At 37.3% G+C, this 25,486-nt stretch overlaps 1 protein-coding gene and 1 pseudogene across 1 annotated transcript; both read right to left on the minus strand.

Moving 5' to 3' along the window:
* Nucleotides 1-6,437: 6,437 nt before the first annotated feature.
* On the minus strand, nucleotides 6,438-7,647 carry LOC141821647 (uncharacterized; annotated as a pseudogene).
* Nucleotides 7,648-19,139: 11,492 nt separating this feature from the next.
* Nucleotides 19,140-24,573, minus strand: LOC141821129 (transmembrane 9 superfamily member 1-like). Its single transcript, XM_074708505.1, has 12 exons — nucleotides 24,392-24,573; nucleotides 23,316-23,508; nucleotides 23,083-23,187; nucleotides 22,904-22,921; nucleotides 22,725-22,813; nucleotides 22,476-22,628; nucleotides 21,898-22,032; nucleotides 21,606-21,772; nucleotides 20,669-20,763; nucleotides 20,098-20,471; nucleotides 19,560-19,833; nucleotides 19,140-19,445 (listed from the first exon to the last, which is right to left on the minus strand). The coding sequence occupies exons 1-12, from the start codon at nucleotides 24,494-24,496 to the stop codon at nucleotides 19,378-19,380; spliced, it is 1,776 nt and encodes a 591-aa protein (XP_074564606.1). The 5' UTR covers nucleotides 24,497-24,573; the 3' UTR covers nucleotides 19,140-19,377.
* Nucleotides 24,574-25,486: the final 913 nt, after the last annotated feature.

Raw genomic sequence — 25,486 nt, forward strand, 5'->3', positions numbered from 1 at the left:
GAATAGACATACACATATTATTGTTAACATTAGTTAGTAGCTGCATGCCTAATAACTTGATCAACTCGTTTGAATCGAGCAATATGACCAGCGTCACAAATCTGATCGACTCAACAAACTCGATCACTCTGTCCAACCAATTTATCAGGCTGTTCAACTAACTTGATCAGGTTGTTCATTCAAGCCAACCAGTTCTCCAACTTGATCAGTGCAACTGATGTCATTGGCTTAATAAATTATTTATTAAGGAATATATATTCCTTATGCATTGAGAATTGCAGTTCTATAGATATGACTGTTCTAAAGTTATTTTTGCAAACACATATAAAAGTATATATTCTATAAGAATTTATAAGGAATAGAATAACTATTCTCATTAATTAAACACAGTTAACATTAGAAAGCATCAAAAGCATGAATTTCCAACACAAAAGTTAATATTCAATTTTACTTTTATCACTTAAAATGAATAGCTCTGAACTATTATTTCAAATTTAGATTTGTGCACCATCGTTTTTCCTTCATACATGGTGTACAATAACTAAATCAAGGATCGTTACCAATTTATTATATTATCACTATTACAAAATTCAAAGCATAAAATAACTTTTTTGTACAATTATTTTCTAATGTAACCCATAGCATCCACTTAATGTCTTCTATCCAAGAAAACAAAACAAGGTTCCAGACAACAAAAATGCTCCCATAGTCGAAACTCCACTATTTTTTTTGGCTTAAAACAGGCCTGGGCAGATCATGTTAGGAAGTTAAAATGTCAAGATCAAACAGATTAACTATTGAATAGTTTAAATTTAGTTTTGTTAAAATTATTATGTCAGGTTTGACAAGCTAATTCATAAGAAAATACTAACGGATAATGATTATGTCTCTTCAACTGCAGTACCTTTTCAAAAGTCTGTTGATTCCTTTAACATCAAAACATGCTAAATTGGAGAGCATATCCAAATTATAAATATCTAATTGACTTTTAAGCACCATTAAATCCAATGGAGAAAAATTGGTAGGATATAACTCTGCAAAATGTAATAATTTTTGTTTATCAAATGAAGCAAATTAACTTATCACTTGGATTAAGACAAGCAACACATAAAAAGTGGCCTGGTATTCACATTTAAGGTCCAATTAATAACTGTAACAAATGATCCAATTCTATAATATTGCAAATTGTGATCCCTTGTGATTTGCATCTTGCACTTTCTGCCAATCTGAACTCATCATCCATGATTGGAACATCTATGTTATATTGATACTTTCTCTATAAATGAATTCCATTAGGAAGAACCATTTCCGAAACTTCTTAACCCTTTTTTGATTATTTACCAAACTTATGCATTAACAATATCCTGAGCTCTCTTTAGCACTAACTAACAATTCATGGATCATTGTCAAAATACTTTTCATCAAGGTGCAGCATAAATATAAATTCAAACTTCTTAATATTTTTGAGCAAAATATTTGCTTGTCTTCTTTGTTTACCATCAGAACCTTCAGCTTTGATGATAATAAGAACATTAACAATAGAAGAAAACATATGAACTGTAGGGATTTATACCAGAATCCTAGCTGTGTAAATAAACATTCTGAAATAAGAATCACATTTAGTCAAAAATTTGCATTTAGTTTTTATGCAAGTGTCCATTTAATCTATATTGTCAATTAACATGGTGTGCGGAGTCACACACAGAAGATCATGTTATCAGTTACTTATAGATTATAAACAGTGTTCACAACCAAAATGGATTGGACAAACCATTAGAGTGGTTGTAGTGTAATTTGGTCTTAGTCTGTCTTGACTATAGAATTACACTAGTACACTAAGTGTGTATTGAGCAGGACCATCTAAGGATTGTTCGATTTATACTGACTATATAATCGAACTAAACCTCTGTTACTATAGATGTACATGCTCTTAATCCCGATGTAATAACAAACACATGTGCTTAGTATGTACTTCTTTAATTCATCAAAGGGTGAGACTTAGAACGATAGATCAAAAGGCTCGATGAGTTGAGAAGAAGTATTATGTACATGGTGTGTTGTTGATTACAAAAGAAAATTGTATCCTATAATCTAGGCTGATGATGTCCCCTTGAGGAGCTCATAAGGATTATCATGTAAACCCTGCAGGTGGACCTTGTCCGCATGATAATAAGGTTGAGTGGTACTACTCTTAGAAAAGATGTCGATTAAATTTGAGTTGTCAGTAACTCATTTAATTGACGGACATACGATATCTTAAACACAGGGAGACTAATGTACTTGTAGTAAGAAGGAGCTCATATTATAATATGGGATTGGTGCGGTAGCGCAATAATAACTCTCTAGTGGAATGAGTTATTATTGATAGACTTAAGCTATATGTTCGGTAAAGAACATGGGAAGCTTAAGTCTATCGGGAGACCAAAACCAATTTCTCCTCTAGGTCCCTACTGTAGCCTCTGGATAAAACCTCGTATCCACTTAAGAAAATTATATGAAATTTCGGATAGGAAATTTTAAGAATTTCTGAAATTATTTTTCCGGAGAAAAATTTTGTTAAGAAATTCCGATTAAAATTTTCGTTATGAAATTATTAATTTTCTTCCACAGAAAAAATTAATTATGATTTTTCTAATCAAATCTAGATGAGATTTGATTTGATAAGAATCAAATCTAGATGAGATTTGATTTGATTAGAATCAAATCTGAATGAGATTTGATTAGAAATCAAATCTGGATAATTTGATTTGATTAGAATCAAATCTGGATGAGATTTGATTTGATTAGAATCATAATTTTATCTCTTCCGCAGACAAAATTGGTTATGATTTTTCTAATCAAATCTGGAAAAGAAGATTTGATTTGATTATAATTATACCAAGTTTATGATTTAAATCATACCATATTTATGATACAAATCATACCAAGTTTGTGAGATTGCTAGGCTATAAAAGAGGAGGCTTGCAACGGATTTTAGAGAGACACGAAATAAACCTTTGGTGGCCGAGACTCTCGGTAGCTAACCTCTTTTTCTTCCTCTTCTCTTCTCACAAAGAGAAGGAAGGAAAGTTTGCTAGCCATCGGAGAGGAGAATTCTGGTGGAAAAATTTTTCGAAGGATCGTTGCCCACACAACGTTCGAAAGAGGAGAGGAATACAGCAGAAGATCAAGAGGTCTTCGGGTACAAACTTCATCCTTCACAACAGTCCGAAGAAAGGTATAATTTAATGTTTCTGCATAAGTTAAATTATCCTTTTTATCTTGGATCCTGTAAACCAAACACAAGAGCCCAATGATCTAAATGCGTCGATCGACTATGAGGGCAACTTGAGATCGTTTCCGGGAAAATTTTTGTTCTGCAAGAATCTACCGAAACGGTTTTTCAAGACTTTCCCATCATGAACAAAGTTTAATAAAGCTCCATAATGTGAACTTCATTGTGTTGCACTAGCTCTCTTAATTTGAAATGGTTGATTTAAACCTTTTCCACTTTCTAAGTCTCCAAAACCAAGCTAATGGGCAACTCTTTCAACTTCCTTTACTATCTAAGTGTGTCTTGTCATTTATAAGAACCAACAACTACATTTTAAACCATAGATATTAAACTAGAAGAATCAATTAAATTTGATTTGCAAAGCAATGGATATAGAATGCACAACTATTTTCCTCTAATAATCAATATTTTCAAGCCACTGAACTCCCCTTTCATATAACTTGCACCATCATAATCTTGTCCAAGTAAGTTTGCAATACTAAGTCCATACCATGCAAATAATAAATCAATTGCCCTCTCAAGTGATATAGCAGTAGTGTTACTTATGTGCACAATCCCAAGAAGGCACTCAATAATGTCTCCTTAATTTATGTATCTTAGGACAATGATCATTTCCTCTTTTTTTACCCGCCTCTGGACTTGTCGATCAAAGATTTTAAATAAGTCATTTCCAATATCTTTAATAATTTTAATCATTGTCTCACTAGCGTTTGCAAAAATAGTTCTTTTTGAATTTTTCATGATGTTAACTTACAGTTTTGTGGGAAGCTTGTGTGGTTCATCAGATTCATCATATCAATGAAAAGATAGTCCTTGTCATACAATGGATACAATCCACACATACAAATAACTGAGTATGAGAATCCACCTTGCTTTGCACTGAATTTTTAGCTAAAACAATTCCAACATTTTGTCTTTTATTCATTAAAGCTTCGCTCGTAGCTTTTGAAGTGTTGTGCAGACTAGAATGATTCCAAACATGTTCATAAAATTCATTTGTATCTTTCCATTTGGAATATCCACGTGTACTGAATGACTCAACCAAATTTTGTAAAGACATTGCAATATAAACAATAAGATGTATTGTACTCTAACAATGGCTTAAATTCATCAAACCAAGAAGAATTAAAATGACAAATTTTATATATAATTATACAAAATTAAATGAAGATATAGAGAATGGTCTAAATAATTATTGCATTATATTTGTACGTTAAGGATCTCAAACATAAATATTAACTGCAACAGTTACATGTGAGATAGGAAAATGACCTTAACTTTCGAACCCAAGAATTGTGGCATGTGTAGCAGATCAATATAGAAGCTCTAAAGAAACTATGCACACATCCAAACAAGAGCTGGATCAGAAAAAATACAAAAACCTATTTGTGATTAAAAAAGCAAAACTAATTCTATAGGAACTAAGAGCATATCTCCAACAGTGGGAGCTATTAGAGAGCTTTTTTGTAGTCCCTACAATGTCACATCAATACTATATCAAAAGAAAAAAATCTCACTCATCTCTCTACTATCACAAAACCTCCCAACAATTTATTTATGGATCTCACTCTTTATTTATATTTACATTATATATATAATTGAAATTTTATAAAATTTAAAAAGAAAAAGTACAACATTAAGCAATGAATTCTTTTGTAACTACTATTTTGTAACAGTCAGGGGTGAGTTAAACATCAAAATAAAATGAACAAAGAAAGAAAGAGCGCATCAATTTTTCTTTGATGCCAAGTTGTAGACTACAAATATCTATGTAATTTTTTAAAAGTTAGATTAGAGCCCAAAATAACCCTATCTTAGATTCGTCTATGCACGAAGTCATATTCTGTTAAACTCATTTTGTCCCATCTTACGAGTTATGTTTGTGATCAATACTTTTGAGACTCTTTTTTATTGCTTGTACAAGACGACTGCAGTCTATTTTGTAAATTACGTATCCGAGATTTGACTAGTTACAATTGCACCCTTTAACTTGAATAACTTTAATATTTTAATTTTTTTAATGAATGAATCCTATTGCAATTTTAGAGTTGATTGATTGAACGACAGTCATGCAATTTATTTTATCTTTATTTGCTTCGGCATAATAAACAAATGCATTATAGTTTGCAAAAAAAGGAACAAGTAAATAGTAAATGCATGATTAAACAACATTATTTTTTTATAAAAAAACCATGATGTGACAAGACAAGATCTGATGGCAATGTAGGCGCCTACCAAATTATTTAAATTATAAATCGAATTAGCATAAAAAATAGAAAAAAATTTCCGGAGGTGGAAGCAGAAGCCACAAGTGGGCCCCCTGAATGTACTATCCAATCACAACCATGACTCTCGTTTCATGTTCTTTCTCTTGTTCCTCGAAAGTATTAAATCGAAAGCAACGGAAGCTCATTGGAACTCACTCATTAATTATTGTCGCCAAAAATATTTTTTTAAAAAAAATAGTTATTCTCATTCATTAGAACAAAAGAAATACTAAGACACCTTTTTTACGTCAACAAAAGCAAAGGAACCACGAACGAGAGGTTGTGACGCTTGCCGCAATACAAACGGAGAAATCGAAAATGAGTAAAAGAGTAAAACCTGCACAATTACTAAATGGAAGCTCTTCCTTCGAACCACAGTCTCCAGATCAACTCACAAAAAAGGGAATTTCAGAGATGCGAATGGATCTCACCTTCATCGACTCGGGTGGTGGACAACAGAGCTAGTAGAAAGAGAAGAAGGCGCAACTCCATGGCTCCCCCTCCCCCATTCCTTTTACTGAAACCAAAAACCGAAGCAGAAGCGGAAAATGGATCCTAATCGGCATCGGCGATCAGCAAACCTACTTCCAAAGCCCCCTTGGTCGCCTCTTCACTCAATCCTTCCTCCCCGTCGATCCCTCTATTAGCGAGCCACTCCTCGTCTCACAGGGCTGGGCTAAGCCAAGGGTAGCCCCTACTTAGATCCGTCTCTGGTAACAACTACTTTGTAATGGCTATTTTGTCATTGTTACTTTTTAACGACTAATTTATTAAATCCATATAATTGCTAGCATTGAATGATATTAATAATTAAAAAATAGATTGCATAAATAATACAATACATCAACTAAAAAGATAGAAATTCTATCAATATATAAAGATCAACTTAAACACATCTACATCAGGTCATGTCTTTGTTTAATTTTTTCAATTATTTTCTCATATATATAAAGTTGTCCTAGTGTCATTTCACTAGTATCTTTCATAAGAATTTCATAATCCTTATGAAGGACTTCGACTTTCCACAAAATCATTTTTTACATTTGATATTCTTTAATATCTTGTCAATCTATGTCGATGCTTTATTCATTTTGTCACTCTCTCTGACTTTGGATTTGTCCTTCTTCTTTGTTGTCTTTTATCCTATTGGATGAATGCGGACTTCACAGTCATCCATATCAAAACTCGTATCCGGATTTTGATGTGTTAATGTGCCCCCCTGATTCGGATGTCCTTACCTTCTTGCTAAAGTGATGACCAACTGATTGTGAAGCATATTTCTCATACTCTCTGAGAACCCTCCACACATGCATATACTTGAAGTCATTGTTATTGGCTTTCTACATATTCAGTGCGTTCTTTAATACATTCTCGTCACTTTAACTACTTTGACGATGAGTATAAAAATTATTATAGTTTGCATAAAATTCATTCACCATCGGTGCGAACTTATAGTGATGTGATTTTAGCCCCTTCCAAATTCTCGACACAGTTCTAGCGAGTCGATGCTTGTTGTAGTAATCAGTGATACCTTTCCAAAAAGCTTGATCTTTCTAGTCATTACTAATGACTACATCGGTACTGATAGTGACCCATGACTTCGCAAGGACCATGTCTTCATTGGGAGATCAAACTATTCATTTTGAGTCATCTATCTCCGATTCATATTCGCGCTCTATGTGTGATAAGTGTGGTGGCCACTGAATTCCTAGAACAAAAGATGGTGTTACAGGTTCTTTGTTGCTGACAGATGCATTGACACTAGTCCTTCTTGATTCATTCGAAAGTATAACTGATGGTTGTAGAGGAGAAAATACGTACAGTAGAGGGAGATCCCAAATTGGTTGCCCATGACTAATCAATCTTAGGTGGATACATATCAAATGGAGGGGCAGCGTTACTTGGATTCGTCAAAATTTTTTGAAAACTTTGGAAATTTGGAGGATATTGTGGAACATATGAAATTTTTGAAAATTTGGAAGATATTGTGTGAAAGGAAAATTGAGATTAGTTGACATTTAGATGAATGCGAGTATTTTGGAAAGATGTATTCTCTTCCACATTTGGAGAATTCAAAAGATTTGTAAAAGAAGAATTTTCATTCATTTCGAATAAAAATATAAATATAAAATGAAAGAAAGAAAATATAGAAGTAGAAAGTGATAGGATGAATAGAATGAAATATTGAAGATGTATTTATAGATATTTTTAAAAAAATTAATCGTTGAATAATTGTAAGTCGTTGAACAAGGGCTTCTTTTTCTATTTTATTAATTTTATTTTTTTGTTACATGAATATGGAAGCATAAGAATACAATAGGTATAGACAACTATATATAGATAACAGGGTATATGGGCCTTTATGGGCCTTAACACCCCCCTTCAAACTCAAGGTGGAAGTGGAGGTTCTGAAACATTGAGTTTGAGTAAATGAAGCCGATGTTGCTCTCGAGTTTGTGCTTTAGTGAAAAAATCTGCCACTTGTAGTTCTGAGGGCACATACTGAAGAGCAATTGTTTTCTGATGACAATGAGACCGAGTAAAGAAAGCATCAACACCAATATGCTTTGTAAGTTCATGCTTCACAGGATCATTGGCAATTTGTATAGCTCCAGTATTGTCACACAGAAGAGGTGTAGGAGCATCACAAGAAATACCAAAATCTGCTAATAACCATCGAAGCCATACTATCTCTGAAGTGGTAGTGGCAAGTGCTCGAAGTTCTGCTTCTGTACTAGAACGAGATACAGCCACCTGCTTTTTAGACTTCCATGTAAGAGGAGAAGAACCAAGAAAAATGCAATAACCTGTGACAGAACGACGATCTGTTGGATCACTTGCCCAGGTGGAGTCTGAGTAAGCATGAAGCTGAAGTGGACTATCACGAGCATAGAACAAACACTGAGAAGATGTCCCCCTTAAGTACCGTAGTACACGAAGCAAATGTCCAAAATGAATGGAAGTAGGAGCACTCACAAACTGACTCAGAATATGAACCGCATGAGCAATATCAGGTCTGGTAACAGTGAGATAGACAAGGCTGCCTACAATACGCCGATATCGAGACGGATCCTCAAGAGGTGTACCATCAGTAGAACGAAGTTGTAAATGAAGATCCATAGGTGTCGCAGCTGTTCGACTATCTGTAATGCCAGAACTATGAATAAGGTCTTGTATGTATTTGGACTGAGAAAGATAGTAGCCATCTGCCGAATGTAATACCTCAATCCCTAAGAAATAACTGAGTGGACCCAAATCAGACATTTGAAACTGCTCACTAAGTTGCTTTTTCACACAAGAAATGTGTTCCACATCGTCTCCCGTAATCAACATATCATCAACATATAGAAGAAGCAAAGTGCGTCCACGTGGAGAGAGATGAATAAATAGAGCAGGGTCATGATCACTAGGTAAAAATCCAGCAGCTTGTATCACAGATACAAAGCGCTCAAACCAAGCACGAGGAGCCTGTTTAAGACCATATAGAGCACGACGAAGACGACAAACATGACCAGGAGGAGCATCAACACCTAGGGGTGGTTGCATATAAACTTCTTCATGCAAATCACCATGAAGAAAAGCATTCTTAACATCCATTTGAGAGATGGTCCAAGAAGAAGTAGCAGCCACAGCAATAAGAGTACGAACAGTAGTCATATGAGCAACTGGTGCAAATGTCTCATCATAATCTCGTCCTTGAGTTTGCTGAAAACCTCTAGCAACAAGACGAGCTTTGTATCTCTCGATAGAACCATCAGACTTGGTCTTAATTTTGAATACCCATTTAGATGTAATTGGCACTGCATGTGATGGTAGTGGAACAATATCCCAAGTGCCTGTACGATCAAGAGCAGCAAGCTCCTCAGACATAGCAAGTTGCCATTCCGGAATAATAGAAGCTTCTTGGTAAGTTGATGGCTCGACACTCACACATGTAAAACCATACTTGGCAGCGGGACCAATAGTAGCACGATCTCTTAAATTATATCTTGGACCAACCTGTAACTCATCAGGAGCAGTATGAGACTCATCAATATTATTAGAAACATCAACAGCAGGTGAATCAGGACTGGCCGTGGTGGTAGAACTAGATGGAGACACTGTGAGATTTGTGGGACGACGATGGAATACATGTGTGATAGGTGGTTTAGGATGAAATGGAAGTGGTACAGGAGGAGGTGTAGTCCCCTGTGAAGGTGGCGTGATGGAAATAGAAGGAGCATGAATGGGGGTAATATGATGAGGAGTAGTGACATCATCAGAGGATGAGATAGGAGGTAAACACAGGAATGATGTAGATTCTGTGGGAGAATATGAGGGCTGAGTAGAGGGGTTATAAAAGAAAGGGCGATCCTCAACAAAGGTCACATCGCGAGAGATACGTATGCGACGAGAAGAAGGATCATAACACCGATAACCTTTATGTTCAGGACTATATCCTAGAAAAACACACTCAACAGATTGTGCAGTCAACTTAGTTCGCTCACGAGGTGCAAGCAAAACATAACAAGTACATCCAAAAACTCGGAGATGATCATAACTGGGAGAAGTACCAAAAAGAACTTCGCCGGGACATTTTCCAGACAGTTTGGATGAGGGTTGTCTATTTATGAGATAGACAGCAGTAGAAACAGCTTCACCCCAAAAATGAGAAGGCACAAAAGATGAAATCAAAAGTGTGCGGGCAGTCTCTATAATATGACGATGTTTGCGTTCAGCAACACCATTCTGAGCATGAGCACCAGGACAAGAGAGTTGAGCAAGAGTACCCTCAGATGACAAAAATTGGCGAAAAACATCAGACAAATACTCTCCCCCAGAGTCAGAACGAAAAACTCTAATAGGAGTAGAAAATTGTGTGTGAACCATGCGGACAAAAGACTGATAAATAGAACACAACTGAGAGCGATGTTTCATAAAATAAACCCATGTATATCGAGAATGATCATCAATAAAAATGACATAATATTTGTGACCACCTTTTGAAGGAAAAGGTGCAGGACCCCATACATCAGAATGAATAAGATCAAAATGTCTAGCAGAATGAGAAATACTAGATGAATATGGTAGTTGTATTTGTTTTCCAAGTTTGCAACCCTTACAATGAAAATCAGACTCAATAGTTGTATGACCTAAACAACCTTTATTTATTAATGTGGACAGTCGAGACCCACAAAGATGACCAAGACGATGATGCCACTGGGCGAAGGAAGAACAAACAGAACCCGATGTAGCGGATGACACACGAGCAGAAGTTTCAATGGAAGAAGGAAGACGCAAAGTATCTAGGATGTAAAGGCTAGGAACACCTTTACGGCGATGGCCAGTCCCAATCACTTTCCCGCTTCGACGGTCCTGAATAAAACAAGATGAGTCATCAAATCCAACAAAACAATTTTGGTCGGTAACTTGACCAACCGAAAGAAGATTCATGGATAACTGAGGTACTAAAGAAACATTTGGTACAGAAAAATAAGGATTGCAAAGTGAACCCTGGTGAGTGATATGACAAGATGTACCATCAGCTGTCCGAATAGAAGCTCCATCAGTGACCGGCTTGCAAGCGACCAACTGGGACTGATCAGATGTCACATGAAAAGAAGCCCCTGAATCAAGTACCCAAGACGACGAAGGAGCAGTAACAGGTGAAGCAGCAGCAATAGACACTGAACCTCCAGGAGTGGAACCAGTACCACGACCACGAGCACCACGGGCAGTACCACGGGCAGCACGACGTGCACGATAGTCAACCAACTTCTCTGGATGAATAGAAAAACAATTCTCTGGAAGATGACCAGTCTTGCCACAATGCTTACAGGGCTCTGAAGAGAAGCTTTTTGGTACACTGATCCTTTGAGAAGCTGCCAACACACTATGAGAGACAAATGCAGAAGAAGACATAGACTTGAGACGTGTTTCTTCTGCAAGTAAATCAGACAATGCCTGTGCCATAGTGAGATCAGAAGAATTGTGAAGTAATCGTGTACGAATAGAATCATATTCAGCCCGAACTCCCATAACAAATCTGTAAGTGAAAAACTTTTCAATAAACTTGTGTGTTGGGCAAGGAACAGTTGTACACTCTGGTATCATGGAAATCAGTGATCCCATCAAACGATCAAAAGCAGAGTAGTACTCATCAATGGACATATCATTCTGCATAATTTCATGAGTTTGCTGCATGAGATTATGTAAAAGAGCACCACTATCCTGAACATAGCGTTTCTTCAAGTTGTTCCATATGTCCTTAGCTGTTTTGAACTTAGAAAGACTCATAATCATGGATTGTTTAGTACTATTGACCATGGCAGCCATCACTTTTCCATCATTAATATGCCATTCTGTTATTGCAGCAGCATTACTACCATCATTCTTAAGCACAGGTGGAGATTCATTTAAATGAAAAAGTAAACCATAACCTCTTAATGCAGTTTCTACACAGAAAGCCCACTCTGGATAATTCTGACCATCTAAGGTGATATTAATAATTATTGCATTTATTGAAGACATGATGAATGGCACGCAACAGCACATTTGAACATGGCACGGGACAGATTTTCAGAGTTTCAGTAATGAAGATGGCATTTGAAGGGTTGGAATTCAACTAATCGAACTCTAAAACATTCAAGATTCAAACAAAAGCTAGGCCTTAAACTAACAAACGAATTCACAAAGTTTGCTAAGGATTTGAATCAACAGCAACATTGAAATCAGAAACTAAAGAGAAATCAGAAACATGAAATTCAGAAACTGTAAATTGCATCCTTCTCCCTTTTCCTCCTTCGATTCTCCTCAAATCGGCGTCACTCGACTATTGAATCCACAAGAAGCTTCGACTCAATCTCTGGTGTGGTTTCCTTGCAACCCCGATGCTGTTCAGCTCGAAGAAACCCGCTTCGGACGGAAACAGAGCATCGGCGCAGAGGGCTGTGAATTGGCAAAACTGGATTCCGAGCTCCTTCCTTGCTCCGATTATCTTTTTGATACTTTAGGAATAGTTTTCGAACCTCAGAGAACCCCTCTGTTGGCTCGAACCGTCGGATTGCTCAGCCACTGACCGGAGCACGAAGAAACCAGTTTGGCGTCGCCGGAAGAACCCCCGCCGACGAGCCAAATGCAGCTGCCGGATTTCACCCAAAGACACGGATTCGAACTCCTCTTGGATCAAGGATGATGATGGAATTGAATTGGGAAGAAAGTGGGCACGCCGATTGATACGTCGAGGAGCAGAGCTTCGCTTCTCGCGGGACGATGAACAGTGTCGGGCGGCCACTGTTCATCGGGTAAGTTTTCTGATTTTATACCGCTGATTAATCAAGGAATCTGGGCCGTTGAATCCTGATCCTGCGGTGCAAACTTGATCTGAGCTCTAGGGCAGTCTAGGGTTTCCAAAAAATTCTGAGATTTTGATCGGGCTCGATCCAAGTCATGTCCTCCGTGTTGGCTTGATCGATTTGGCGATTTTGACTCGATTTGACCGCGGTTGAGCTCGAGTTAGGTCCGATTTAGCCCTAAAATCAATAAAAATCAAATTAATGTCAAAATTCACCATTAAATCACAAAAATTATATCAAGCCTTAAATCATGCAATGTAGGACAAATATGAATGAATCGATTCATTTTATAATATATTTTCATGTAAAAGCCCAAAAATAAATCGATTAAAAATTAATAAAACCCTAAGTTATCACTCGTAGGGGAAGAAAACCCCTCCCTGTTTTCGGTGGCGAAACTCCGACAGTAAGCTGTGAACTCCGACAGCAAGCTGTAAACTCCGGCAACAACTCTCTTTGGCTGGCAGCAAGAAGAGGGAGGTTTACCTGCAACCGGGAAGGCCAGAAGAAACCGAACAGTGACTTCTTCTCCTCAAGATGAGGCTGAAATTAGGGAAAGTGGCAGCGGGGGCTCTGCGTGGACTCGGGGCGTCGGGCTCGCGATGTCGAGCTTGCGCTGTCTGGATCACGGTCGGTGGGGAGAACCGATCGCGACCGGTGAAGGCGGCCTGATCGTGGCCGACGGGTGACTAGATCGCGGCCAGACGGTGCTGGATCGCAGCTGGCAGGCGAAGCTGTGATGCGTGACGGCGGACGATAAGAGGCGGTTGGCGAGCGGAATCAGGAAGCAAGGCCGACGGCCGAGAGAAACAAGGCCGACGGCCGAGAGAAACAAGGCCGACGGCCGAGAGAAGAGCAGAGGAGCGCCCGCGATCTTCGAGGCGTGCCGCCGTGACACGCGACGCAAAGAGGAACACCCGTGATGGCTGTGGAACGCTCGTGATCGGTGGAACAGAGGACACGCGCGACCGCTGGAACAGAGGACACGCCCGTGATGGTGGCTCTCAGCGAAGCGGCGGCGCGCGGCGTGGACCGGAGAAGGCGGCGGTAGATTAGGGCGACTTCAAGAGGAAAAATAGCACTGCTCGAAATAGCACCGGCGGCCGAACCGATCAGGACAATCGCAGAGTCGCGGAAAGAAAAAAAAGATTTGACGGCGGTGGTAGATTAGGGCGAATAAATCTAATCCCAATCGACTCGCTCTGATACCATGTTACAAGAGTATGGAAGATATCGAATACAATAGGTACAGACAACTATATATAGATAACAGGGTATATGGGCCTTTATGGGCCTTAACATCTATTACCCTCCGACAAACTTAACGGGAGATCTTTGACGTTGAGTTTGCATCTTAGCTTGCCGAAACGTTGTCCGGATAATGGCTTAGTAAAAATATCGGCAATTTGATCTTCCGCTGAGATGTATGAAACAGATAATTGTTGGCTAGCCACACGCTCTCGAACAAAGTGAAAGTCAATCTCAACGTGTTTCGTACGAGCATGAAAAACCGGATTTGCTGTAAAATATGTTGCTCCAATATTATCACACCAAATTTTCGGTGTAGTCTTTGAGACAAGATGAAGTTCTGAAAGAAGTGATTGAATCCAAATAAGTTCTGAAGTTGCATTAGCTATAGCTTTATATTCAGCTTCAGTGCTTGAACGGGATACAGTGGGTTACTTTTTTGAATTCCAAGAGATAAGATTCCGGCCAAGAAATATTGCATAGCCACTGGTAGAGCGTCTATCTTCGGGAGAACTTGCCCAATCTGCATCACTATAGGCATGTAAATCTCGGGATGAGTGGCGATATAAAAGAAAACCATGTAGAATAGTGCCTTTAAGATAGCGAAGTATTCTTTTCACACTTTCCCAATTTTGATCGGTGGGAGCATGCATAAACTGACAGGCACGATTGACTGCAAATGTGATATCAGGACGTGTAATAGTCACATACTGTAAAGCACCAACGATACTTCGATAGATCTGGGGATCAGACATCGCTGAGGTTGAAGATGATGTGACACCTGTATTTGTAGCCATCGGCGTAGAGACCGGTCGTGCTCCATCCATTTTAGCCTTTTGAAGAAGCCCAGTGATATATTTGGTCTGAGAGAGAACATAACCGTCTTCATGCGGAATAAGTTCAATGCCAAGAAAATAATGAGCATTTCCTAAATCTCGAATAGGAAATTCTTGGTTAAGAAGACTTAATAGATTGTTGATGCCCTTCTGATCATTGCCAGTTAATAAGATGTCATCCACATAAATAAGAAAGAATATCATGGATTCATCATTGTGTCTATAGAAAAGAGAGGAGTCAGTTTTTGAACTAGAAAATCCTTGACTCTGCAACCATTTGGATAATCGATGAAACCATGCACGAGGAGCTTGTCGAAGACCATATATGGATTTCTTGAGGTGACATACATGAGACGGAAATTGTGGATGAATAAACCCAGGTGGTTGTTCCATAAACACCGTCTCCTCAAGATTACCATGAAGAAATGCATTAGAAACATCCAATTGTCGGATAGACCAATTAGAACTAATGGCAATTGATAATAATAATCTGACAGATGTAATTTTGACTACTGGGCTAAAAGTGTCATTGAAGTCAATACCTTGTTGTTGACTAAAACCCTTTGCAACAAGCCGAGCCTTATATCTTTCAAGAGAACCATCAGCACGATGTTTAAGACGGAAGATCCATTTAGAGCCCACAATATTCATAGAGGGAGTGCGTGGAACTAAGCTCCATGTTCCATTGCGAAGAAGTGCATCAAATTCCGTTGCCATTGCATTACGCCAATTCGGATCTTTGTTTGCTTGTGTAAAACAAGTTGGTTCAATGGTTTTCGAGGAAACCACTAGAGCTTGAGGAAGTGGATGCCGAGTAGCCATTGAGCATCGTGCATATATGTCACTCAAGGAATGCATGCGACAAGGAGTATCACCACTTGTTGATGTTGAAGGTGAGTTTGATGAAGGGGTTGTGTTATTTGATGATTCTGAATGAGGAACCATGTTTCCTGTAGCGGGAGATGCCTCCAAAATTGGACATGGAATAGGTTTTAAGGCCTTGTCACCCCTGAAATTATTAGTCCGTCCAGCTCGTACTGGAGAAGACACATGAGGCGATTCAGATGACCCAGATGAATTTACAACAGAAGCTGGAGCAGGCCCTAGAATGCCATCACCACCTGTATTTGTAGCAGGACTGGTCGGAGCAGCAGTCTGTGAGAACTCAGAAGGAATATTAAGTGGTGGTATTAAGAAAGTTCCATTATTCCCTGAAGATGGAGGTGCAGTTGAGGCTGTAAAAGGAAATAGAGACTCATCAAAAGTAACATGTCGAGATATATATATACGCCCTGTCGGAATATGTAGACAACGGTAGCCATGGTGCAAATTACTATAACCAAGAAAAACACATTGTTGAGAACGTGGATTCAGTTTATGTTTAGAATAGGATCGGAGCCATGGATAACATGCGCAACCAAAGATACGTAAGAAGGTGTAGTTAGGAGTTTGATTGTAGAGTTTTTCCATGGGACTTTTATGCTGAAGCAACGGAGTAGGTAGACAATTAATAAGATAGACTGCAGTTTGAACTGCATCATCCTAAAATTTAAGTGGAACTGATGCATGATTGAGAAGAGCTAATGCAGTTTCTATTATATGACGATGTTTCCGTTCAGCAGATCCATTTTGTTCGGGAGTGTGAGGACATGAAACTCGATGAAGAATGCCAGAAGAATTTAGATGACGATGAAGGGCTTGATATTCTCCACCCCAATCAGAATGGAGAGAAAGGATCTTACGATTAAAGAAACGCTCCACGCCTGGAGGATCAAGCTTTGACACACTGGAGGATCAAGCTTTGACACCTTTTCCTTCCACGCCAAGCTTTGACACAAGGGAAGGTGCTCTATCACGCCGCACTTACTGGCAGCAGAAAACACGCCAAGCTCTGTAACCTTCGCCCGCCGTTCTCTGTTTTTCTCACTGGCAGAGGAGATCGGTGCTGATCAGAGGAGAAGGTTTCGGCGGCTTAGGGTTGGCGTCGGCAGCAGGGCGTTGAGGTTGCGCGGCAGCGGGGAGGACACGTCGCTGAGGTCGCGCGGCAGAGGGGAGGACGCGCGAGTGCACGGGAAAAAGGAGAAAGGCCGAGCCGGGGCTGTTCGCGTCTTCTGCACCCGGCGAGGTAGCAAAACGAAGTGCCGCTGGTGTTGGCGGCGTCGGCCTGCAGCGGAGCTAATGCAGCGAGGCGGTGCAGCGAGGCGGCGCGGTGCAGAGCAAGAGAGAAGAGAGCAGGGGAGAGAGAGGCGGCGCAGGGAGAAGGAAAAAAAAAGGGAATTAGGGTATCCCGCTCTGATACCATATTAGAACAAAAGATGGATGCAAAGGAATAAACTTTATTGATTATGTTGCATCCCTAAACGATGCAATATATAGAGGTTTACATAAACCAGGTCAATTGACCAATTCTAAATTAACGGACAAAATCTAAAAACAATATTTAATTAACAATATTAAAATTACTTAGCTTCTATTAATCCGCCACCCAGGTGTTTGTACAGTCGATCGCCCAAACCTAGGGTTTCCACTATCACACTATCAAATGGCTCATCTTCCCCAATTAATTTTTCTGAGAAAAGCATTGGAGGTAACTAAGGGTAGTTCTCCAAATTAATTATGACGTATCTCTACTTGTTTGAAAGAATCCATATTCTTTCTAGATCACTTGCTCATTATTTAAATCACTGTGATGGAAAATATTAACTACAATTGTGCAGGAACACCCATAACTGTTTCACAAACAATTTTGACATGTTAAAGACTAAAGCATTCCAAAATAATAAGAGAACTAGGCATTGAGCAAGCGTTAGCTGAAATGAAACGTTAATACCTCCGTGGTTCGGTCCTCAGACGAGAAGTCAAAAGTGCGAAGCGTGTGCTGGAATTTGGGAGTGGCCGAGGCGCCAAACACCTACTGGAGAGGCACGATCGAGGGATGGCGCTGCAGTGCTGCTCGCCAGAGAGACACGGGAGAGCGAAAGATGTCGAGGGGACGTCGGAGAGACATCGACGAGCGAGGTAACGGTTGCCGAGTCGGGACGGGGGCCACAGGGCCACAAGAACGAGGACAATGGGGCCAGAGAAACACCTACTTGTGAAATCTTACAAAAAAGGCCTCTTAACTTTAGAAATATCAGTGGGATGCCTAAACCGTCTTTTGCACGTAGCCGGTAGGATGCCTTAACCATCTTAACATCTAACTTCAAATATATAAGAGGATTTAATATGTTAAATATTTTATGCCGTAACCATCTTAACATCTTACTTCAAATGTATATATATAAAAGAATTTAATATATTATATATTTTATGAAACATCTAATATTATTTTTTTTTAATTTAGAATATAATATTTAAGATTCAAATAAGATATAATATTTAGATTAAATAAAATAAAAATAAAAATATTAAATATTCACGAAATGTACAACATAAAATATATAATATATCATTTCTATATATATATATATTAATTTATTTATTTAATTTAATAAATTATTTAAATTTATTTATTTTATTAATCACGTATCGAACGAATATAAATAAACAGATCAAACATCAAACTTAATTCATTATGTTATCCGTCTGCACTATCTTTAGGACATTTCTTTTAGTTGCTCCCTAGGTATAATAATTAGGGATTAATTGCTTCTGTCTCACCTTTATCGGTGGGTGACTTGAGAGGAAATGAGGTTTTGTTTTGTAGATGTTTTAAATAGTTAAATTATATACAATTTACATATTTTCAAATAATCATCCTTGATTTTTAAAATATTTAGGCAACCATTAGTAACTAAAACATAAAAAGGAATCCAACACATCCCCGCCGTTTTCCAATTCAAATCTTATAAACCCTGTGAAACGCTTGCAACAAATCTTTACAGACGAAACACAGCGTATAGAGACCCACAAGTTCTATGAATTGCTGGGGGGAAAACACAAAAGATTGAATGATATGCATGATAGAAAGATTGAATCATTAGTTGATAGGATAGCTTTCCAAGTTTCAAACAAGGCTTCATGACAAGACATTATAAATTTTAAGCAGTTGTATCAAAAATAGCTCTACTTAGAAGTGGATAGAATGGTACTAGAATAGGAGCTGCCAACTGTGGGTACATTTGTAGCCACTACTGTTTACTACAGGCTGACCCTTCTTGTACATAATTACACTGATATAGGTAAAGAAAATATCTGTAGTTTCCATATTACACTAAAATAAGCTAAAAATTACATCGTTCCGCTAAGTTCAAAACAGAACATAAAGAAAGAAAAAGGATGCTAGGACAACCTACTCTCGTGGAATTTGACGAGCTACATCAACTTGTAATCAACAATAACTCTCAGCTTCAAGTTCTGCTGTTTCAAAATTTGGCGACGGTATATGGTATCAATCTCCCTGGATTTCATGTAGCTTGCTAGTCACATTTAATGTTTCTGTAGATTCTTCTCACGAACAAAGTAGAGCCAAGATAGCCAACAGCACCTGATAAAAAAAAATGGAAACAAGTCACCAATAGAATTTAATTTAATGATCCTCCTTAGAGAAGCATAATATAAAACATGGAGTTTATGACGATTTGAAAATAGTTGGACTCACCACAAAGAATTCCTAAACCCAAACTGAACATTAGAGTATAGCCAAAGTAGAAACTAGTCTGGAAAAAGCCAGACATTTTGGTCTTCACATAGTAGTAGTAAATAGAGTAAAGATACACATAGATGGCTGTTGATGCAGCAGAAAAGAATGAAGTCCACTGCCAGTGATAGTTCTCAGCATTAAGCAAGAAATATGTGCCCACTATAGTCACACAAATGGTGACAATGAGAAGGATTAAGAAGACCAGTAACATGAATCCATACACATAATATACCTGTCCAAGCAAGACAACCAAAATTATTAGTCAAATCTTAGAATTTTGATATTACTTGACAAATATCTGAACTGGACAAAATGCCAACTAGAAATTTGCACTTCTGCCGACTAGGTATTCAAGAAAACAAATATTGCCTATGGCAAAATATTACTTGACAAGCAAGTGCAGATTATTACCGATAGTCATGATTGAACTGATACAATGAATGGAATTCTAAACATTATTTTGAGTGTAAAGTTACAAGCAGATGCATAAACTTACCTTATAATTCCAGAATGATGTGAAAACAAAATACATCTCAATGAAGATACTACCAAATGGAAGCAATCCTCCCATAAGTGAGATGACAGATGGTGTTAGATACCATTTCTTCTCAGGAATAGGACGGGGGATGGTCTTCACACGGCATGGATTGTTTGGTGAACCACTCCAGTTCCTACCAACAACAGTGCCTAAAAGTGCAAGAGGAAATGAAATGAAAGCCCATAATATGAACATAACCACCATTGTCCCAAATGGAATAGCTGCCAATGATCCATAAAATATAGCAATTGTGTTAAGTATGAAGCCAATTCCAAAGCATATGAAGGGAAACAATGATGCCATCAGAATCATTGCTTTTATCCAATTTTTACCTGCAAAAATAAACAGATGTAATATTCAGACAAATTAAGTGAAAGTCTTTTCTCTAAAGAAAATTGCTTCCATGTGTCTGAGAGAGCCTAGATTCGTTAATATGACATGATAGGAACTTCTTTTGGAAGAAACCCAATTAAGAAGCATAAAAATTGCATAATGGAAAGAAAAGGTGAATATTTCAAAGGAACCATACCGCCATTACGCGAATAAAGTCCACCACTAACATAGCCAGAGACAAATGAGGTAAGGGCATAGCACACAATGAATGTAGTTATGATAGTACCTCGCCTAGTAAAAAAAAGTAGGGTGAAGTAATCAAAGTCAGCATGCAAAAGATTAGAGGACAAATAACACTAGATAAATATCAAATTAAAACCAGAACTCATATTGAGCAAATATAAGCATTCTTTTTCACACTGAATTACTGATTGACACAAAAATTTAGAAATGCTCTTATGAAATAATTTAGACTGAATTATTTTACTGTATCACAGAGAATTAACAAAATAGACACACAATAAGCTATCTACATGAAATAGAAACCACCACAATTCTGATAAGTATACCAACACAATAATAATCAGCTTAGAAGTTATGGGTTATACATGAGAAGGAATTGGATGTGGCAATTTATGTACTTTATTTAGTACATAGTTGGTTGGTGGGTAACAATCCAAAGAAAAAGATACCGCCAAACAAAAGTCTGAATATAACTAGAAGATGAGAAAAATGTAATGGCCATGAACTGTACTGAGGAATTGTCAGCGTATACTGAACCAACATACAGGAAGCAAATACAATTCAAAAGAAGGCAGAAAACAAAAATTTTCATCAATCTTGAATATGCAATAACTGTCACCTGATTGATTAGTGCAACCATATTATAGTACTATAAGAGAAGTTAAATCAGATTAATGATCATTCTTTGGTAAAATATTAAACAACAATAATAATCGATAACAAATTTAAGTTGAAAGGAATCGAACAGGTATGCAAAACTAGTTTAACTTCTAATAAGCTCTAGTAAACTGTTATTTTATGTATTGAATGGAAATAATAGCACAATCTAGCTACCCATTCTCTTTGCTCTAAATCCATTTAGCATATTATAAAAATAAGGTTATACATACCCGATATATAGTGTTCCAATAATAGCCAGCAAAATAACTAGAAGAACAAGTGTGGCCAACTGGGCACCAATACCAACAAGAGCAGACATAAAAACCAAATTCCGAGGAGGTCGAAAGATATCCCCATGAACTAATTTCCAACCAGATTCTTCACTAACATCTCTTTCCTAACCAAAAATCAATTCATATAAGAAACCAAGTTGGCTTTAGCATCACGGCTTAGACCCATCACTATCTCAACTGAGATAGTGACTAAAGCTGAAATCTGCATATCAAACAATCACAGACTTACCAAACTTTCAAGATCATCATCTTCCCGAGCATATTTTGCATAATCATTTCTAAGAGTTCTCATCAATATCATAGATACCAAGCCAGTGAGGAAAATAACCATCATGAATGAATTGAAGATAGAGAACCAGTGAATCTGTCAAAGCATACAATTTTTTGTTATCTCAAGTAGGGAAAAACTTTATGGATCACACATGTCAATCGATATCACTAACAAAGTTTAAATGTAATATCTCTACCATCAGATTGCTGGAACAATATGGCTTCTATAGCATGCTTTGAAAAACAATGACCTGGAGGAAACTTAAGATGTTCTAATATAATGCATTGATGTACAGAAAAGGCCCACATTGTGAGGTAGCAAGAGTATGTGATACATAACCAAGCAATAACTACATTACCTGGTGCTTATAACACGGGTAGTCTTGAACAATATAGCTTGTATAACGTGGATTTCAAAACCATGATCAGCAGGATATGTAAGATATTTTTTCTAATATAATGTATTGATGTACAGGAAGATCCACATTGAGAGTTAGCAAAAGTATATGATATGCAACCGAGCAATAACTACATTACCTGGTGCTCAAAAAAGGGGTAATCCAAGTAAACCTCAAATCGGCGGGCAAATGTCACATTTGTTGGCTCCCATTTGACTGCATATGTCATATCAAACTTTTTCCCCGGTTCCAAAAGTTTAGGATTTTCTTGAGTGAGATTAACATGAATAATCTGCAACAAAGCAACCCATAAAATAACTGACACCCAGATTGTCTCCTAAGAAGAAAATTTTCTATTACTCATAAAGAGACCCAATGGTTGCTTTACCTGATCTTTGTTGTGTTGGATCAGAATGCTTTTATGTGTGTAAAGGTAATGCTTATCTTTGTCATTCTTATCAGTCTCTCCAACAAACCCTGAAAGTACAAATTTGTACATCCAGGAATGTGAAGTTTAATGAAACATAAAATACATATAAAAGACAATTACAATTGACAGAAGCTTACCCTGTAAAGGTAAGTCATCTACGATGCAGCTCCAAGTGAGGATCAGAAAGAAGAAATAAATAAAGGATAAGTAACTAAACAAAAAGAAAATAATTGCAGAGGAAAGAACACAGGAAGACAACAAAACAGGATATCCCATACTTATTAAAGTACCAGATACGGAAAAACTGTGTCAATACCTATGAAAAATTCAAACCAATAAGAGTTCTCTATAGCATCTGTGAATTTCTTAACTTTTGTGGCATCAAGTTCAATTGCACAAATGGTGCCCTTTTCAATATTTCCTGCACATCAATTCTCAAATTTCAAATTGAAGAAATAAATCATTAACTATGCACCGTATTTCATAGTCTTTATTTGCATCCGATCATGAATTGAAAATGAGGAACAACTATGTGACAAAACTGCATACTTTCAAACTTTATAGGAATCTGGCTGTCTATTAGTTCATTTCCGCCTAGGACCTCTCCTAGCCCACCCCACTTATGTGCAGGGTTCTCAGATGGATGGCAAAACGGAAGAGTGTAATAGTTGTATGTTTCTTGAGGGTTATTATAAGGCCCAACCTTGTTTACCCATAGTGTGACCAGGTCTTCTGCTTGGTACTGCAAGTAAATTGGCAATGCATATGAAAATCACAATAAAAAGCTGTGTGTATGGAAATGAGAAAGAGAAACCACTTAAAGAGGCAGAGGAACTTGCAATAAATACTTCCATTTTGTTAAAGAATATCAAAAAAAAATACCATTTACCATTTTAAAATCTATAGACTACAATAGATCAGCATTACAAAAAGTTAACCAGTGCTAGAACCAAATTCAAACAAGTGTGGTCATATATCCAATAGAAGTGATATGTATACATTATCTCCTCAAGCTAATAACATCACATCGGATACAATTGAGCTACGGAAAGAATTAATTTCTTTCAGGGAACTAAGTTCCCATCCTTCATCAAGGTAAGACAAGTAACCACGTGCAGGTCGAAGGTGAATCCACAAACTCAAACTTGCCCCATAAAGTGGATCTGGAATTTCCTATTAGACAAAATCACTCCTCCCTAATTCGTGTAAGCAGATACTATGAACACATAAAAGCTTCATGGAATGCCAAATTTTGACCTTGGTTCCATCTCTGAAACTTCTTCCAGATTCATCCACATGTTAGTGTCCGACTGAGCTACCATAGCTTCTTGGTAACCATGGATCGTCAAAAAAGAGGCTAAATCCAAACCAAAATAAACTAAATCAATAATGAATATATATCAAGAAGTATCAGGAAACAATCCAGGTCCAGATCTACACGTAGATTAAAAATAACAAGCAGCGACAAACTGATGCCGAAATCGCGCGATCACCACAGAAACGGCTTTTCGCATCAAATGATGGCGGATAAAAAAATGAGAACGTTGTAACTTGAAGATCTCATCAGACATGCCAGAGTCATGACAGGGTGATTAGCCAATCCAGCGGCGGGAGCACCGGCGTACCTTGTGGTCAGATTCGGAGGCGAAAGCCGTGGCGGCTAGAAAGAAGAGGAATATGAAGGCGGACGAGGCGAAAGAAGGGGATGGAGATCGGTCGCCGGGAGGCATCGCCGAAAGCCGGATCTGAGATGGCGGTGGAGAGGAAGAAGAGGGGCGTTTAAAGTCTTTAATTTGAGGAAGCGGAATGATGGTCTTTGTAACGCATCTATCAGATCGGGTTTGATTGAGCTTGGTGATGATGGTCCTTGTAACGCGTCTAGTTTGGTTTGAATAAACCTAGAAAGGAAAATATCTGTTAACTTGAAGAAAAAAAAAATCTAGATTGTATTGTTGTGAGCAAATTCTAGGACGTACATGCAATTTCAAAATTCCCAACAATGCATAAGTCTTTATTATTCTTAAAAAAATACACTTAATTATAATTTTATTTCTATATATTTCTTTCCTCTCTCTTTAATATATATATATACGTGCAACTTCTCTTTTCTTTTAAATTAAATTAAATTAATTTAAATATTATTTAAATTTTAATAAATAAACCTCTAAATTTATTTATTTTTAATTTTAATTTTAATTTTAATTTTATAATTAAAAATTTTAAAAAAAGTATAAAAAGAATATTAATAAAACATTAAAAATATATTTTCTATTTTTTAACATCTCTAATTTTTTAATATCTAATTATAAAAGAATAAAAAATAAAAATAAAATTAATAACGAGGGTTAATTTTATTAATAAAAATAAAAAATCACTTTTTAGTACTAGTTAAAAATCCACAGCTTAAATATAAAATCGCTATGGTGTTATTTCTAAAGACTAACACCATAGTGATGTTGATCTTCAGAAATTAGCACCATAGTATTCTAAAAGTTTAAATTATTTTTAGCATTGTTAGAAGTATCTTAAAATAATAAAAGAATATTTATTTCAACTTATATTCACCTAATAAATTCATAAGGGTTGAAATGAACCTCATTGGAACTCCCTAGATTCATTAATGAATTTTGATCAAAATCTATTGATGAACTTAAATAATTTAGATTTTTAAAATTTTATAGTGAGAGGAAAGTGTGATATGTGCAGAAGATAGATATGAT

This window comes from Curcuma longa, chromosome 2 (assembly GCF_044706935.1).
Source record: "Curcuma longa cultivar G26 ecotype Majalengka, Jawa Barat chromosome 2, ITB_CL_G26_1.1, whole genome shotgun sequence".
NCBI lineage: Eukaryota > Viridiplantae > Streptophyta > Magnoliopsida > Zingiberales > Zingiberaceae > Curcuma > Curcuma longa.

Coding starts and splice junctions, on each gene's coding strand:
- LOC141821129 (XM_074708505.1), bottom strand. CDS start 24,496: ATGCCTCCCGGCGACCGATCTCCATCCCCTTCTTTCGCCTCGTCCGCC. Junction 22,629..22,724: donor TCCAACACAACAAAGATCAG/GTAAAGCAACCA, acceptor GCTTTGTTGCAG/ATTATTCATGTTAATCTCAC. Junction 20,764..21,605: donor ATTGGAACACTATATATCGG/GTATGTATAACC, acceptor TTTTTTTACTAG/GCGAGGTACTATCATAACTA.